General features: G+C 35.9%; 1 protein-coding gene across 2 annotated transcripts in view; it reads right to left on the bottom strand.

Annotated features, from left to right (window-relative positions):
• The window catches only part of zgc:92380, a 31786-nt gene continuing 12324 nt past the window's right edge, over positions 1–19462 (bottom strand). The window contains exons 5-8 of one of the 2 annotated variants that reach the window (XM_009304971.4): positions 18330–18455; positions 13922–14160; positions 5029–5063; positions 1–483 (exon numbers count right to left, since the gene is read on the bottom strand). In XM_009304971.4, coding sequence (XP_009303246.2) covers positions 134–483; positions 5029–5063; positions 13922–14160; positions 18330–18455 — 750 coding nt within the window. In that variant the 3' untranslated portion in view covers positions 1–133. 2 annotated transcript variants of the gene reach the window in all.

The raw sequence follows: 19462 nt of genomic DNA, 5'->3' as shown, positions 1-19462 counted from the left end.
TGAGGCTTGTAATTCTTTTAATGTGGAACTGGAGATTTGCTCTTCATAACGAAACCCTGAACAGTATTAAGGGACAGAAGACAGAGATGAAGAACAACCGAGGCAGCAAGATTTACGACGTAGCAGTCAAAAGCTACTCATCCTTCTGCTCCACAACAGCATCGTGTGAAACCTCTTCTGCTTTTTCTTCATCATCTTCAACAGGTGCTTTCTCTTTCTCCACTACCTCCACTATTACTGTCTCCTCCACCTCCAGCATCACCTCTGGTTCCTCTGCTTCCTGATGTTTGGCTAACTCCTCGTCTTCCTCCGCTAACTCCAGTTGTTCTGTTAACTCCTCTTCATCCTCAAAGACGTCCTGCTCGATGTGGTTTGCGGGATTCTGCTCCAGTTCGCTCTGAGAGACCACCTCTCCGTCCACTATCTCTTGGGTGATGATGATGGCTTTCTTAAGACCTACGGTTGTAGGAAGAGGAGGTGGAGCTGGAAACAGAGCACAGGCTTCGAGGTTAGAGTCAGTCTTTAGTAATGCATTTAGGTTAGGGCTGAACAATATATCGTTTGAGTGTCGATGTGCATCGGCATCTCTGGACTGGATTATTTATTAAAGATTTAATGATGCATATATTATTTATACAATGATGACCATGTCATTTTAGATTTGATCGGTCAATTTCTGTACATGAATACTGTCAGACAACCACAAAGCACTGGATATGTATTTGTTTTTTTTTCTTGTAATTTATTATAATTTATGCAGATCCACTGCATAGAAAAGGACTTGATCATCTCAGTTGATCTAAATTAATGAAATCCATTTCCAATTAGAGCTATTCAAATGTAGTGTTATCACGATACTGGATCCCAATCAGTACTGAAACGTTCATTTCCCGCTAACATTTGAGCGGTGTTGAGCACGTTTTTAAAGGTTCAGGACACCCTGGAGAACTTTTTTTTTTTATATATTAACAGATTTGTGTGTTGAGCATCAGTTAAGACAACGTTAGCACGTGTCAGCTTTAATTGTGGGGAAAACTGGATAATTTTGAGCTTTTGTCAGCTAATTTCAGCTTCCGGGTTAAAAATTATTTTTGGGGCGGGGTCAAAATCAGCGACATAGCGCAGTACTGCAAGTGCAATGATGACTCGTCGGTTTCTCATTATTATTCATAGCGGAGTTTTTTTATCCAATGAGAAGAGCCGGCTGCTTAATTATTCATGAGACCTGCCAGACCTTCCAGTGTCAAGCCCGAGCAGTGAGACACGGACGGACCAACGGCAGTATTTAGCCGTTTATGAAGGCTCATATGCGTTTGTTTCCATGATCCACGTTGTTTGTTGTATGTTTTCCCCCGCGATCTTGTCAGGGCCGATCATACAGCAAAGCTGTGTGTGTGCTGCAAGCATTTTTGTCGGGAGAGCAGCACGAGAATTGGAGAATGGCGGACGCTGTCTTTTATCAGGAGTTCGTTCACATTCAGACACATCACTGTGCTGCTGTGTTTGCCTAAATCCTCCAGATTACCAGCAGGGCTAACGGTTAAAATAGACAGGTCAGGAGACCCGCTGCACAGAGTCTGCTTTATACGGGGATTAAGGGAGAAGTCCTCATTTATAGGGTTTATATGAACACACTTATCTTTATAATGATATAAATTGTGGCTATGTGTACATGAAATTACGAATAACAAATGTAGCAGGGCATTAAATCACTGTTCATTTCTTTGCATTTTAACTTTGTAAAATATATCTATCTATCTATCTATCTATCTATCTATCTATCTATCTATCTATCTATCTATCTATCTATCTATCTATCTATCTATCTATCTATCTATCTATCTATCTATCTATCTATCTATCTATCTATCTATCTATCTATCTATCTATCTATCTATCTATCTATCTATCTATCTGTGTGTATATCGATGGTCTCAGGGTCTCGTCTTCCTCCTTTTCCTCGGCTGGTCAAATGCCTGTGTTTAATGTTAGAGGGAAATGGACATTTTTAAAACTTCAGCACTGAACCATGTTGTATTGAGTTCCAGTATCGTGACAACCCTTCACAATTTATAACAAAGCAAAGTATAATATTGCAATGTCAGGTTTTTCCAATATCGTGCAGCCCCAATTTAGGTAGCATTTAGGCAATTTGTGCAATTAATGCATGTAAAAAAACATGTGAAGCTTGACAAGAAAACAAACTTACCCTTATACGGAAAACACATAAGCTTCACTTGTAAATTGTAAAATATGAAAGAAAAAAAAAACGTTGAACGTTATTTTGGAACTTATTGTAATGTGAAACATGTTATAATGTTTTAACATACAGTTGAAGTCACAATTATTAGCCCTCCTATGATTTTCCCAAATATATTCTCAAAGAATTTTTCACAGTGTTTCCCGTAATATTTTTTTCTTCTGGAGAAAGTACCAGAATAAAATCAGTTTTTAATTTTTTTAACCCATTTTGGTATCAATATTATTAGCTCCCTTAAACAAACCATTATTATACAATGACTTGCCTAATTACCTTATCTTGCCCTTATAACCTAGTTAAGCCTTTAAATGTCACTTTAAGCTGAATACTAGCATTGGAAAATTATCCAGTAAAATATTATGTACTGTCATCATGGCAAAGATAAAAGAAATCAGTTATTAGAGATGAGAAAAATTGTGGGAAAATAAGGGAAATAAGGGCTAATAATTCTGACTTCAACTTTTGTTTCACATATTAACGTGATTGCATAAGTGTGAAGCTCATATGATTTTTTTGTAAGGATAAAGTTTGAGATTGCTGCATATATATTAGTTGGGAAGCAATGTTTTAATAAGCAAAAAAAAAAATGACTTCAGGTCAGTCTATAAATCAGGTGCCTTTTGCAGTTAGAGAAGTAGTTTTTTTTTTTTTTTTTTTTTTACAATTTCGGTCAATTATTAATTTACAACAGATTAATGCAAGTGTAATTTTTAATGTAATCCAGTTAGATTACCACATTTTATTACTCTGAGATGTAATTAATGAAAATTTTACCATGCTGAAGAAATAATAATAAAAAAATAATAATAATCTGAAATATCAACATTTTATTTAAACTACTTTTTTAGCTTAATTAATAAAAAAAAAATGATAAAAAGGTTTGTGGATAGTAAAAAAATATATTATGGTTTCCAAAAAATTATAAAGTGGCACATCTGATTTCAGATTGATAATAACATCAACATTATATAGTGATTATGTTCATTAAGCATACACTGATGGCCACTTTATTAGGTACACCTGTCCAACTGCTCGTTAACGCAAATTTCTAATCAGCTAATCAATGGCAAGCCAGTGGCAGCAACTCTATGCATTTAAGCATGTAGACATGATCAAGATGATCTGCTGCAGTTCAAACCGACCATCAGAATGGGAAAGGAGATTTAGGTGACTTTGAACGAGATATGGTCTAAATATTTTAGATACCGCTGATCTACTGGGATTTTCACACACAACCATCTCTAGGGTTTACTGAGACTGGTCCAAAAAAGAAAAAATAACCAGTGAGCGGCAGTTCTGTGGGTGCAAATGCCTTGTTGATGTTGTTGATGCCAGAGGTCAGAGGAGAATGGCAAGATTGGTTCCAGCTGATAGAAAGGCAACAGTAACTCAAATAACCACTCGTTACAACCGAGGTCTGCAGAAGAGCATCTCTGAACACACAACACGTCCAACCTTAAGGCAGATGGGCTTCAGCAGCAGAAGACCACACTGAGTGCCACTCCGGTCAGCTAAGAACATGAAACTGAGACTACAGTTCGCACAGGCTCACCAAAATTGGACAATAAAAGATTAGACAAATGTTGCCTGGTCTGATGAGTCTGGATTTCTGCTGCGACATTCAGATGGTAGGGTCAGAACTTGGCGTCAACAAAATAAAAGCATGGATCAATCCTGCCTTGTATCAACAGTTCAGGCTGGTGGTGGTGGTGTAATGGTGTGGGGGATATTTTCTTGCCACACTTTAGAACCATTAGTACCAATTGAGCATCATGTCATCGCCGCAGCCTATACTTGAGTATTGTTGTTGACCATGTCCATTCCTTTATGACCACAGTGTACTCATCTTTTGATGGCAACTTCCAGCAGGATAATGCGCCATGTCATAAAGCGCAAATCATCTCAGACTGGTTTCTTGAACATGACAATGAGTTCACTGTACTCAAATGGCCTCCACAGTCACCAGAGCTCAATCCAATAGAGCACCTTTGGCATGTGGTGGACTGGGAGATTCGTCTCATAGATGTGCAGCCAACAAATCTGCAGCAACTGCGTGATGCTATCATGTTAATATGAATCAAAATCTCGGAGGAAAATTTTGAGTACTTTGCTGAATCTCTGCCATGAAGGATTAAGGGATTTCTGAAGGCAAAAATGGGTCCAGCCCGGTACTAGTAAGGTGTACCTAATAAAGTGGCCGGTTAGTGTATGTAGTAATGATGCTTAAAAATGAACTTTGAAATTGCAATAATATTTATTAAATACATTTTTTTTCATTCTCAATAAATAAAGCGTAAAGAGCAAAGGAGAATTTACAATAAGTAAACATTCACAAATCTTAACAACTACAAATCTAAAATAAAGTCAAACATGTATTTTGCTCTTCTCAAATACTATGTACTTGTTATATATGCTAATAGAACTCGAAAAGAAAACAGATATAATTTATTGGCGATAATGATAAATATGTGTATAAAAAGTCACAAGTGGCACCTGTTTTTTAGAAAGACCCATTTGATTCTTCAGCTAACAGTAAAGACATTTATCTTCAAACATTTGCATGATATCAGCAGTGAGAAACATAAACAGCGTGACTGATGCGTGTGTTCATTCAGCCAGCGAGGCCTCAGCAGCACTGTTTACTCGTCTGTTAGATCGCAGAGCAGTGAGTGATGATTAGTATGAAGGCAAAACTTGATGTGGGTTAGGCAAGCGTGTTTGTTAATCCATACTGACGATGTCTAAGATCTACACATCACGGCACTTACCTGCATATAAGGCCTGCTCTAAAGAAAATTCCTCTCTGTGGGAGGGAAGAGAAAACATCAGACAGTGGCACAAATGGTGGGGCTTGCTGGGAAAGGGTGCAACTAAATAATCAAGACTGGGGTGTAAGGATAAAACCATCTCACTTAGGCCTGTCACAATAATCAATATATTGACTTATCGCACAACTCATGGACATGAGATATAGACCATTTTGAGGGACGTAAACATTAACAATGGTCCTAAAGCATTTCCTGTTTTACATTACTCATTTCCATTGTTTCCAAAAAGGTCCACGTATTGATAAATAATGTTATTATAGCTGATTTAACATTATTATTAACTTCCAGATTACAGTTATGAAATAGTTTGACAACAAGCAGAAAATGTTCATGGGCCTTTGACATCTCCACATTGAATTCGTCTATAAACTCATATTACTTCAGTTTGCTATAGTTCTTGCCCCAGTTAAATCCTGATTTATTTGGCATCTGAATCGATTTCAATCATCTCATGTATATCCTCCTAGGACTTAGTGGCTACATATGTGGACTGCACAGTGGCTATTTAAAATACTTTGAATGTCTTATATTTTGTTACAGACATACAGTGTCATCCTGCAACTGTTTTGCAGCATATGAAATTTCCCAAACACTATTAACTGTCCAAAATGGGCAAAAATTTTTAGTTTTTAGTCTCTGATTGACAAAACATTTTCAAAAATAAAATAAATAAATAAATATATATGTATATATGTATATATGTATATATATATATATATATGTATATATATATATATATATATATRTRTATATATATATATATATATATATATATATATATATATATATATATATATATATATATATATATATATATATATATATATATATATATAAAACAGTCAGGAAAAAGTGTTTTATGTAAATTCAGACCACAAGTCCACATATATGGACATAATTTTTCTCTAAAAGTACATCATATCAAAAGATGAATCTTAGGTTTTATTATAATTAGGTTCCAATATGCCCAAACAGCAAAGAGAAATAAAAAATGCATGTAAAAAAACACCTTGGGCCTTAGGTTAAGAGGTTAAATAAATTTTCAACCAGTTCATCGTTACTTCCCTAACGAGATGGATTGAATTTAGAAAGTACCCCAATTATATTCAATTCAAGTTTATTTGTATAGCGCTGTTCACAATAATGATTTTTTTAATGCAGCTTTACAAAATGTGGACATTATTGCATTACAATCCATTTCAGAAAAGTAACTTATTAGTTACATTAACTTTATTAGTTACTAATAACTTTAATTTATTAACTAGTAACAAATAGCTTTTAATTGTTATAGTTATTATATATAAACATAGTTAGCCTGCAGTTATAACAATGTTATATTAACGATACCCAATTAAATTTTTGATTACCTTCTATACAAATATATATTTACATCCTTTTAAACAAATAAACAAAAAAACACTTTACTTTTATTATGATGTTCAGTGCAGCATTAGTTGTATTTTTTTCTGAATTGGTCAGATGGCCCAGTGTGTTGTGTTGGGTTGAAAGTGTCACAAACCTTATATCCATTCATATATCTGAACCTGAGCTTCTAATGGCTTGCTCGTCACTTATAAACGCAGTGAAGCCAACAGTAATGATGTTTTGCATATGTAAATTTCCTAGTTTGGAAAGTGCATGCAAATTAGATTTGTGTTTGTGGCATAGAAAAATATTTACTAAGAGTGCACTCACACTATGCTGTCCGAAACATGCCCAGGCACATTTCCCGGTTCTTTTGACAAGTGTAAGTTCTCTGAATCGAGCCCATGTGCGGTTCAGTTGGCCGACTCTGGACCGGTTGGAAGAGATGTGCAAGAGCGCAGTTCGGTTGGGCTTTGGTGCGGTACGCTTGTAGTGTCTATGCAAAACGTGCCTGAGCACGAAACTGAAGATGCAACATCACTTTTAAGGGACTGTTTCATATGGATTTATTAATCATTCTTACTTTACTATGAACATGAACTGTCATAGTTTATTAAAGACACAAACCCTTTTCTGCACCTCAGCTGCACCTTCAGCAAACCTCCTAATACGTGCAGCACGAGGACATTTCTGATAATTTATGAGTTTCAAATGTTGTAGATCCATTCCGTAAAATATTTGACTGTATACCACTGCATCCAAAACAACTGCAAATAATACAAAACGATATAACTAAAGCAATGTCCACTGTGCTGAGCAAGAGTGCTTTTCTTCCTGTTAAAGTGAACAGTTGCATCATCATTGACGCAGACGTGCTCAGGCTCGGAATGTAAAATGCAGTGTGAGTGCAGACTACCCGGGAAGTGGGGACAAGCGCGCTGTGGCATGGTTCAAGGAAACTGTAGTGTGAGTACTCCCTTAGGGCGTACTCACACTATGTACAGTTGCCTCAAACCGGGCCAAAGCACGCTTGTCCTCCCTCCTGTCTCCCCTGACGGTCTGCAATCACATTACAATCGAGCCTGGGCACGCTTACGTCATCGATGCTGCGCTGTTCAGTAAGCGTCTCGCTCAGCACAGTGGAGATTTCTTTAGTTATATGGCTTTAGTCCTTAGGGATGCGGTGACAAGCAGTCAGATAATTCGTCTCAGCACTTTTGACGCTTATAAACAATCATAAAGCCCTCGTGCTGCAGGAATTAGGAGGTTTGCTGAAGGTGCAGCTGTCGTGCAGTAAGGGGTTTGCGTCTTTAATAAACTACGGCAGTTTGCGTTCACTGAACAGTAAGAACGATTAATAAATCCATATAAAACAGTGCCTTAAAAGTCACGTCTCGCTTTCAGTTTTGGGCTTTGATGCGTTTTGCACTTACAAGCGTACCGCGCCAAAGCCCAAGTGAACCGCGCTCAGGCACACCTCTTCCAACCGGGCCAGGGCCAGCCAAGTGAACCATGCCTGAGCCTGATTCAGCTCACTCACACTTCACAAACGTCCTGGGAAACGGGCCTGGGCACGGATGCGTTACGAATTCTAGCGTTACGGATAGCATAGTGTGAGTAGGCCCTAAATGTGTCAACAGTACAAACTAAACTCTTTAGGACTCCTCTGCAACAATGGTGTCAGAGGATCAAAGGTTGTTTCCTGACAGCCAGTGAAGACCATTGTTTGACATTATGCAAATTTGTTGCAAATCTCTGTAGGTTTGTCCAGGACGTACTGGGCCATTCACACAAAACATATCTAAAAACATGAGACTCCGCATTTAGGAATGTTTTTTAAAAACACCCCCTCCGATATGTTGCTCTTGAATAAAATAGTTGTCATGCTAACCTCACCGGAATAATTGCTTTTCTTAGATTTTTTAAAATATATTTTTTTTATTTAATTACATTTTTTTTTCTTGTTTTTAGTCTAAATATAAAAAAAATCTTAAATAAAGAAGTATTTTCTAGACAAGGAAAGCATATTGTATTGTTTTAATAAGTCAAAATTAAGTGAGTTTTTTCTAAAAGCAAAATAATCTGCAAACGGGGTAAGCTAAATGATCTTCTATAAAAATAATAAATAAGTAAATAAATAATTTTACTTACCCTATTGGCAGATTATTTAGCTTGTTTTAAGAAAAACTCACTTAATTTCGACTCATTATTTCTTAAAACAAGACAATATTTCTTGCTTGTCTAGAAAACGCTTCCTGATTTAAGAATCTTTTGATATTTTGACTAGAAACAAGGCATACATCTAAATATAACAAAAGCATTTTTTGCAGTGTTGCTATTGTAAACAGAAGCTCCCAACGCTTGCCCCGCCTCTGAGCTCTTCTGATTGGTCCTCTGCTTTGGAACTGACATTGGTGCTTCGTGTAAAAGTAAAAATTCCTTTAACTTGAAAAGGTGTCTTGAAGATGCAATATACTGCATTAGTTAAATTATTCTCTGATATTTACATAGAATATGTATGGTTTTGGTAAGTTTAAAAAATCTCCAGAATCTGTTTGGTAAGCTCATTTATCACTCCATAAAATATGTGTAGAATCAGAAGGCCCATTATTGACCATATATGGCTCGTGTTGTGAATATTAATGAGCTCCGCTCTGACATGCTGCTATTAAAGACACACACAGCATGATGTTTGCTGAACATGGACCAATATAAACCCAATAAAAGTAACCTTTACCTATTTTGCTTAACAGAGGGGGATAAAGGCTAAAATATTATTAAACATGACAAAAGAGAGTGATAGAGATGTATCGTGTTGTATTTTAAAGCCATATTGTCAAAGAAAAGACAGCCAGGAAGTAATATGAACCTTTGCATGAACATATGCCAGTTGAGCTGAGTGATTTGACAAGATTCAGCAGTCTACTACACGTGTTTGCTGAAATGTTTGCTTCAAATTTCACAATAAACATAATAAATTAACAAAAGATGTAACTAAACATGCCTTATGCCTCTTCGGAGGGGAGATGAATAAATGTAATTTGTAAGTCTTGCATTTTCTGTTCTGAGGCGAGTTTGAAACGTGTTTCCTGCTGTCGCTGCCCAGTAACGTACAGTAAACTATTTGGCGCTCGCAATTTCAAAATAAAAGTCCCACATACACTAAGTGAAATATATGCTATAAATTAACTAAGGCAGGGGTTCTCAAACTTTTCAGCCCGCGACCCCCAAAATAACAAAGCCAGTGACTCGCGACCCCTAATATCCTCTGAGGTGGTTATAAATACAGAAACCTTGCATGCAATGACGCAGACACACCAATTAAATTTGTGTCAGTGCTTTAAATGTGCCAGGAAGTATAACCTGATGTTATAAAATCAAAATGCATCTGACGCTATTGCTGCCTTTAATATAATGTAACTACCCCAGGGGTCGCAATCCAATAGAACTAGTAACTATAAGCTACTATAGTAACTATATAGTATATAGTAACTATAAACGACTATTTTTATTTTCAGTATAGTTATAGATAAAATATGTTAATTCTTATGGTTTAATAAAAATAAATAGATTTTTGGAAATCACCAGGCGACCCCCCTTCATTGCCCCGCGACCCCTCGGGGGGTCCCGACCCCCACTTTGAGAACCACTGAACTAAGGGAGGAAATTTATTATTGTTGTTTATCAAACGCAGCATGAGGTGTGCATATTAATGATTGCAGAGCTTTTTTTATAATCTAAGAGCTTGATGACATGGCTGCTTGTCAGGTCTGGATGAATGACCCAAATTAGGCATGCATGCAAATGCGGAGGGCATGGCCCGTGAGTCTAGTCACAGTTTGTTTTGTCTTCTGATTGGCCTGTTGTCCACTGGGGTTTTACACTCATGGACTTTACATGAGAACGAGGAAACTGTGGGGTTAAGGCTCACAGCATGGCCATTTCCATATATCAATCTTTTATTATTCTACTATGCCTTGGTATACCCAGATTTTTATTATAGGGCACCTTTTAAAAGTGCAACATTCATGTACAGGCACTGCAAAAGATGTGATATGCGAGTGTAATGGTCACACACATCTATCAAGCAGATATTTACATAGAAAAACTACGGAAAAGTAGCACATTGGAATGAAAAAATGCATTCTTTGTGAATGGCTCCTAAGATTGCAATTACCGATGGCAGTAATCAGTTTTTCTGCATGTCAAAGGGGATGTGTCCACCTCTTTGTCTGTGGTGTTGAAGTGGTGTGTTTTACAGAACAGATGCTTGCTGCAACATGTTTCTCACAAGCCTGTAGGGAAAGAGTTTGTCCCGTGTGTTTGTTACTATAGCGTGACTGAAAGGTATGCTTTGTGCTTGCTAGATTTGCATGGGTAGCTCACAAGGGAATATGCTGTATGCAAACAACAATATTGTAAAATTTAAATGCGTGACTTCATGGTGCAGTTTTCAAAATGATAGGGATAGTACACTCAAGTCCAAAGACTTTCTTTGATAGCCTCAACAGTTTTGGTCCCCATTGATGTTTTCATGAACAAAAATAATAGTCCAGCATTCAAAATATTCATTTTTTTGTCTTGTCATTCATGTTTGTACTGATTTGAGGGTTTAGTAAATATTGGCGACATTTTTGGGTGGACTATGCCTTTAACAAATATGCATTTAACATCTTTTCAATTGATGGTAACTAGCGAATAGCAGTATATATCGTATTTAAAACATTTAAATAGGAATTAGACTTCGATTTTAAAATATAATTAAATGTGATCCGCTTTTACATGAACCTTTATTTTATATTATTACAATATTGTCAACCTTTCTGTAGCAAAACCATCTTGAATATTGACATTTTACCCATGCATCCCAATTACACTTTGTCAGTGTTTCTTAAAATAGTTTTTCCCCTAGTGTGCAGAAGTCTGATAAATCATATCTGGTTTTTAAACTTTTTGTGCAATGTGAAGATTCTATACATATTTGGAGAGTCTGACGTTATTTATTTTCAAGGGGAGGTCCACTACGATATCATGTTTTAAACTTTAGTTCATGTGTAATGTTGCTGTGTGAACATAAACATCATCTCTGAATGTAATACGCTCAAAGTGCAATGCAAAGAGAGACATTAGCTTTTACAGAGTTAGCTTAAAAAAAGCCTATAGCGAACGAATTTGAGGACTACAAAAAAATACATCCGGGCTAGTGAGACCACAAGGGCTTTCCATTACATGCATCCACCTCACACGCACACACCCTGTGGAGCTAAGGGGCATGGCCAGAGGTGCTGTAATGTTATAGCAGCTTAAATGTTGAAGCTTAAATGCCATGCAAACGCTGCTGTTTACACAGAGCTTCTTCTGTTTCTGTATTTGGGCTTCCAAAGGACACGACACAAAGAGAGAAGAGCTTACAGTTTAATTATAATTATGTTCCAGAGAATTATATTTTAAAAAAGGTAAAGTGCTAGCATTTGACAAAGGAGAACTTTCAGAATCTCTCCCAGTTCAGATCTGGATTTAGCTAAAACTCCTCTAACAGAGGAAGCTGTGGATTGTGAGCCACAACCTCTAAGTATTATTATTTGTTTAAATTAATCAACTACAGGCACAATTTTTGTAGCGAGGACGTATACAAGGATGTAAACAACAGGAAGTGCGGTTTGGCACCGCTAACAATTTAGCTACAAGTTCATATTTATCAGTTAAACGGCTTTAAACACCCACAATCTTCAGCAGCACGTGTAGCGTCTATGCGTTTCTCCCTATGCGTTCTACATTACAGATGAATCCCGAATATATGTGAAAGACACTGATTTTATTTTAGAGAGCAGGCGTGAGCTGTCTGCTCTTCATTTCTGTCTGATTCAGGCAGCTAACACTGCTAACAGCTGCTCTGAGCCTCTGACTGGACCGTTTACACAATGCAAAAGCGCGTGCTTTGTAAGGCAGTGACGTGAAGCACAGCACATTATGTTAGGACCAATCAGAGCTTTTTGAGGGCGGGCCTTTCAGAGGAACTAGGAGACATGACAGTCGTTTTGATGTTCGCAGAGTAGCTGTATATAATCTAGGTAATCTATATGAAAAAAATTATGTGATTTTTCTACAAGTGAAGCATGAGCACACATTGCTTTGCATCTATAAACACAACCAAGCCTTAAAACTACACTGTGGATCCTCCCTTCAAATGATGACAATATTCAATATTCCTTTTTCCAGTTACAAAAATGACAAACAGATTCTGTCTTATTCAGGCCAGGCCAGTAGTTGGTGGTCACTTTGCAAAAAAACACTGAATATTTGTGCACATATAGTTTTGAAATCCACCATTGTTGCAAAGCACTTAAGAGAACTTGGTAACACTTTACAATAAGGTTCATTAGTTAATGCATTTACTTACATAAACTAATCATGAACAACACATGTACAGCATTTATTAATCCTAATTGAACATTTACTAATGCATTATTAACATCCAAGTCCATGCTTGTTAACATTAGTTAATGCACCATGAGTTAACATGAACTAACAATGAGCTACTGTATTTTCATTAACTAACGTTGACATGACCAAATACAGTTGTAAATGTATTGTTCATGTTAGTAAATGCATTAATTAACATTAACTAATGAACCTTATTGTAAAGTGTGACCGAGAACTTGTATAGGACCAACCCCAATTTTTATTTTTTACCCCTTCCCTTTTACCTTGACTCTTAAAACAGAGTGTAAAGGGGAAGGGCTTCAAGTTTACCCCCCTAAGAAATGGGACAGCGTCAAAACGTTGTGAGCTCTTACTTCATATGAGATTGACGATGGCGACTGCTGTAGTTATTCCAGTTACATTATTTACTGGTATTTATCTTCAGGTAATCACTGAAGTCACTGATATCATGTAATCATAATGGTATAATATGGCAATAAGCTTGTAATTACACTGTGCAATTACAACATGGCCATATTCACTTATGTAAAAACAAGAAAACAACATTAATGTTATAGCAGACACTGTAAAAAGCTCATTCCCAGCCACTAGACTTTTCTGACAGGGTATTCCAGTGTCATTGAGTGACAATGTTGTGGGACTACTAGCCAAATTTAGCGTTTTATTTATTTATTTTTTTATTGTTTTTTCAAAATGCGTGACTGTATTGAATGAATGTATTAAAACATTTGCTTGTTTTTTGTAAAAATTCATAATGATGCAAAAAAAATGTGTGCATCTCCTGACTTGTGCAGCCGTGCTGCAGTTGTAGATGGTGTATTCTGAGAAATTTTCATACACCTTGGTTTCTAAGGTGGTCCTGTAAAATTTCAATTTCAAAAGTTATCTAGCCCTTCCCTTTCAAGCTAAAGAGAATTGGGAGACCCCAACCCCTTTATGTGAATGCACAAATTGAGGGGTAGGAAAAAAGGGAAGGGTTAAGGGTTAGAATTGGAATTGGGCCATATTCTGAACTCAGTCTTACCTGTCTATATCCCCCTTGTCATCAACCACTCCCTCCAGGAGACGATGATAAGTGTCAATCTCAGCTTCCAGTTTGGACTTGAGGTTGAGCAGGGCCTCATAATCAGCCGCCTGCTGCTCCACCTGCGCTCTCAGCTGTCCCAGCTCGGCCTCCAGCTGCATGATTCGAGAGTTGTGTCCGCTCACCTCCTGACCGTAACGCGCCTCCGTTTCATGCAGAGAATTCTCCAGCGATCGAATCTGCAGAGCACCAGGCAGAATGAAACATTTGGACTCAATTCAATCCAAGTTTATTTGTATAGCGCTGCTCACAAAAATTATTGTTTCAAAGCAGCTTTACAAAAGGTGCACGTTATTGCATTACAATCAAATTTGAAAACTGGTTATTAGTAACCAAAACTTTCATTCATTCACTTTCCTTCGACTTAGTCCCTTTATTCATCAGGGGTTGCCACAGTGAAATGAACCACTAACTTATCAAGCATATTTTTTACACAGCGGATGCCCTTCCTGCTGCAACCCAGTAGGAAACACCCATACACACTCATTCACACACCTACACTATAGACAATTTAGCCTACCCAATTCACCTGTGCTGCATGTCTTGGGAAATCAGAGCACCTAGAGGAAAGCCATGCGTACACGGGGAAACCACACAAACTCCACACAGAAATGCCAATTGACCCAGCCGGGGCTCAAACCAGCGACCGTCTTGCTGTGAGGCGATTGTGCTACCCATTGCACCACCCGGCTGCCCGGAAAGGCTATTTTAAAGCACAATTTAAACACAATGATGATACAATATGGAAAGCATAATCTTAAAATATTAACAATATGTTTATTAAATATTTATTAATGTTTGTGAACTTTTGTTTGTGACAATACTGTTCATTGTTTGTTCATGGTAACTCACAGCGCATAAACTAATGTTAACAAGCAGTGTTGGATTTTAATAATGCATTAGTGAATGTTAATTCATGATTAATAAAAGCTGTTCAAGCGTTGTTCATTATTAGTTCATGTTAGCAAATATATGAATAATGTATCCTATATTTAAACACTATGGAAATTTAAGGCAACACGGTGGCTCAGTGGTTAGCACTGTCGCCTCACAGCAAGAAGGTCGCTGGTTTGAGTCCCGGCTGGGTCAGTTGGCATTTCTGTGTGGAGTTTGCATGTTCTCCCCCTGTTGGTGTGGGTTTCCTCCGGTAGCTCTGGTTTACCCCACAGTCCAAAGACATGCGCAATAGGTGAATTGAATAAACTAAATTGACTGTAGTGTATGAGTGTGAATGTTAGTGTGTACGGATGTTTCCCAGTACTGGGTTGCAGCTAAAAGGGCGTCCGCTGTGTAAAACATATTATGGATAAGCTGGCGTTTCATTCCGCTGTGACGACCTCTGATGAATAAAGGGACTAAGCCAAAGGCAAATGAATGGTAATTCAAAGTGCTTTACATAAACAAGAAGACTAAAAGAATCATGAAATAATAAAATACAACAGGAAATTAAAATTAATTAAAACTGATTACAAATGGTTTAAAAGAAACAAAAAAATGTAAAAGAAAGACATAAATGGTGTGATCTGTCATACATAACACAGTGATCCTTTGCTAAATGTAAAGGTAGTGTTTCTGGTGTTTTCACACTTGGCAGATTTGGTTTGAAACAAACTGTGGTCTTATTACGTTGGTATTGCCTTTCATTTGTGTGAGAAAGCGTAAGCACTGCCATCTGAATCTGTGTACACAAGAAACAAGCAGATCAAGACCACTGAAAAGATGGATCTTGGTCTACTTCCAAAACAAACTGTTGTGTGGTTTAACTTTGGCAGTATGCCTAAAATTCTGTTTCATGGTACACAAGACAGGAAAAATGCACAAAAGCAATGGGTGCTTAGCCAAACAACAAGTACTAAAATATACAAAAAACATACAGTGAATCTGGAAAGTATTCATAGCGCTTCACTTTTTCCACATGTTTTTCTGTTACAGCCTTATTCCAAAATGGATTAAATTAATTTGTTTCCTCAAAGTTCTACACACAATACCCCATAATTACAGTGTGAAAAAAGAGTTTTGAAATTGTTGAAAAAAAAAAAAAAAAAAAAAAACCTGAAAAATCACATTTACATCAGTATTCACAGCCTTTGCTCAAAACTTTGTTGATGCACCCTTGGCAGCAACTACAGCCTCAAGTCCTTTTGAATATGATGCCACAAGCTTGGCTCACCTGTCTTTGGTAATTTTTGCTCATTCCTCTTTGCAGTACCTCTTAAGCTGTATTAGGTTGGGTGGAAAGCGCCGATGTACAGCTATTTTCAGATCTCTCCAGAGATGTTTAATAGGATTTAGGGTTAGGTTCTGGCTGAGCCACTCAAGCACATTCACCGAGTTGTTATGAAGCCACTCCACTGATATTTTGATGGTGCGCTTTGGGTCCTGCTGGAAGATGAACCATCGCCCCAGTCTGAGGTCAAGAGCACTCTGAAGCAGGTTTTCATTCAGGACGTCTCTGTACATTGGTGCATTCATCTTTCCCTCTATCCTGACTAGTCTTCCAGTTTCTGCTGCTGAAAAACATCCCCACAGCATGATGCTGCCACCACCATGCTTCACTGTAGGGAGGGTATTAGCCTGGTGATAAGTGGTGCCTGGTTTTCTCCAAACATAACGCATGGCATTCACTCCAAAGAGTTTAATTTTAGTCTCATCAGACCACACAATTTGGTTTCTTATGGTCTGAGAGTCCTTCAGACGCTTTCTGGCAAATTCCAGGCGGGTAGTGGCTTGCGTCTGGCTACTCTACCATACAGGCCTGATTGGTGGATTGCTGCGCAGATGGTTGTCTTTCTGTAAGGTTCTCCTCTCTCCACAAAAGAATGCTGGAGCTCAGACAGAGTGACCATCGGGTTATTGATCACCTCCCTGACTAAGGCCCTTCTCCCCCGATCACTCAGCTTAGATGCCTATATATACACATACATACAAATATATATATATATATATATATATATATATATATATATATATATATATATATATATATATATATATATATATATACATATATATACATATACATATATATATATATATATATATATATATATATATATATATATATATATATATATATATATGTATATATATACATACATATATTATACATATTTAGATTTTGGACATGAGCAAAATATTTGAATGGCCTTGCATGTATTTAGACCTTTTTACATTTAAAAACGGAAGGTTCTGTGTTTTTGACAATATTGCAAGTTCACTAAAACATGGATGGAAATAGATAAATAACACCTAAAAATAGTTTATTTGAACATATTTAATAATATAACTTATTGAAAAATAATTTATGCAATAAACAGTTTTAGGCCATAAATAGTTTATAGACCCATTTCCTTTTAGTAAAGAAGTAATGGATTTACAGGTGTGCACTTGAACTTCTTATGCGTCAAATTTGCCATCCAAACTTTTTAATTGAGATATTTTGAATTCTACTTTCATTATGACATGTTCACACCTCAATGGTTATTTGAGACATATTTAAAGGATTCTATAAATGCATTCTTAATTAGTTCTCTTTGGCAAGGAGAAATCTGGAGTGATCTCAACTTAGGTATCATAGAGGGAAAATGTGCTTGAAGCATCAGAATCCGATATACATACATACAAAAATGACTTTCTTCTTGTTCAAACTACTTATTTAAAAATGATTTGAAACCACACAATTCTTATACACTTTTTGGGACAAATTGCATGTTTTATGTTCAATCATTTAAATTTGTAAAAACAATAAAATTAGCTTAATAGATTTGTGTTGGAACTACATGAAGGAATTGTCTGAATCACAGCATTTTTACAGTGTATTAAATTGTGTAAAAGGCCGTCAAATTTTGTAATCATTTTTATGCTTCAATTTTAACGTTTTGAAACAAAAGCATAAGCTTAAATGCTAAAAAAAATGTTTCATGCACAAATTGTAATTATTGTAAAAAAAAAAGGTTTTATATATTAGCATTAAATCAGATTCTTACATTTGATAAGTTCAGGGTTTGTTTTACAATTGATATTTTTGCGCTAAATCATTAAGTTCTGTGAATGTATTTTTGCAGGGCTAAACTTCAACCAAGTCTAAAAAATTATCTTGACAAAAACATCTTGACAAACCACCAGTTGAGGACAACATCTGCTTTCCCATGGTTTAAAAAAAACACCTGGCCTCAGAGTTATAATGCACAAATGCAGATGACAAGCATGCACAAAGACAGGCGCTGAACACTTTGTGCAGTCTCATAATCATCAGAGCGATGCACATGTCTGACGGGTGTGGATGCTGACGGTGTAGAATGCAGAAGGATTTATCAAGCAGATAATTAGTGTAATTTGTGTACCGTACCATGTTGTGCAGAGCCTGCAGGTCAATTTCTAGAGATTGTTTCTGCCTGCGTAGTTCGTTCAGCTCTGACTTTCCGGCTTGCAGAGCTTCTGTGTTCTGAGTCACTTCAGCCGTGATGTTGTCAAACTTGATAAATAGAGGAACAAGAGACTCGGGTCACATGATTATATAGTGGTGCTTTATAATTAAGCACAAAGGGCACTTTCTCATGAGGTATATAATGGGTTACGACTCAAGAAAATTCAGAGAATGAAGGTGCTCAACCTTAATGTTTTAGAAGGTGACATCTTTATTTAGGCTCTTTAATGTTTGAGTCTATGAGATTTTAATTTTAAATGTTTGAATTTTGTAGATGTTTGTTATTTTTTAACTATATATACTGTATATAAAAGAATTATGCGTAAATATATTGTATTTATTAAATTGATTTAATGTTTATGTGTACAAAATATATTGCATCAACAAATACATAAATGCTGTGAATAAATGTAGTATGTATTAATACTTATTTTTATTAAATTAATCTAATATTTAAATGTAAAAATGCATCAAACAATATATATTTGTACATATACTGTATATAATGTATTATGTATTAATATAATGTTTGTATATAATGTTATATACAAATATATATGTGCATATATACATATACTGTATAAATGTATTATATGTTAATATATTAGTTTTATTAAATTAGTCTAATATTTATCTGTAAAATATATATTGCATCAAAAACACATAAACAACATATTGCATCAAAAATATGCATCTAAATATACATATACTGTAAATAAGTGTTATGTATTATATTTATTACATTTACTTATTATTTATATGTAAAAATATACTGCATTAAAAACACATATACATATATTGTATTTAAAAGTATGATGTATTATTATATTATTGTTATGAAATTAGTTTAATATAATTATGTGAAAATATATTGCATCAAATATATATATATATATATATATATATATATATATATATATATATATATATATATATATATATATATATATATATATATATATATATATATATATATATATCACACACAAACATACATTTGTACATATACTGCATATACATGTATTATGTGTTAATATATTTATTAAATTAAAAGT

Source organism: Danio rerio, chromosome 9, assembly GCF_049306965.1.
Source record: "Danio rerio strain Tuebingen ecotype United States chromosome 9, GRCz12tu, whole genome shotgun sequence".
Classification (NCBI taxonomy): Eukaryota; Metazoa; Chordata; class Actinopteri; order Cypriniformes; family Danionidae; genus Danio; species Danio rerio.
Note: the sequence above shows the minus strand (reverse complement) of the source record. Positions and strands in the feature narration are given on the sequence as shown.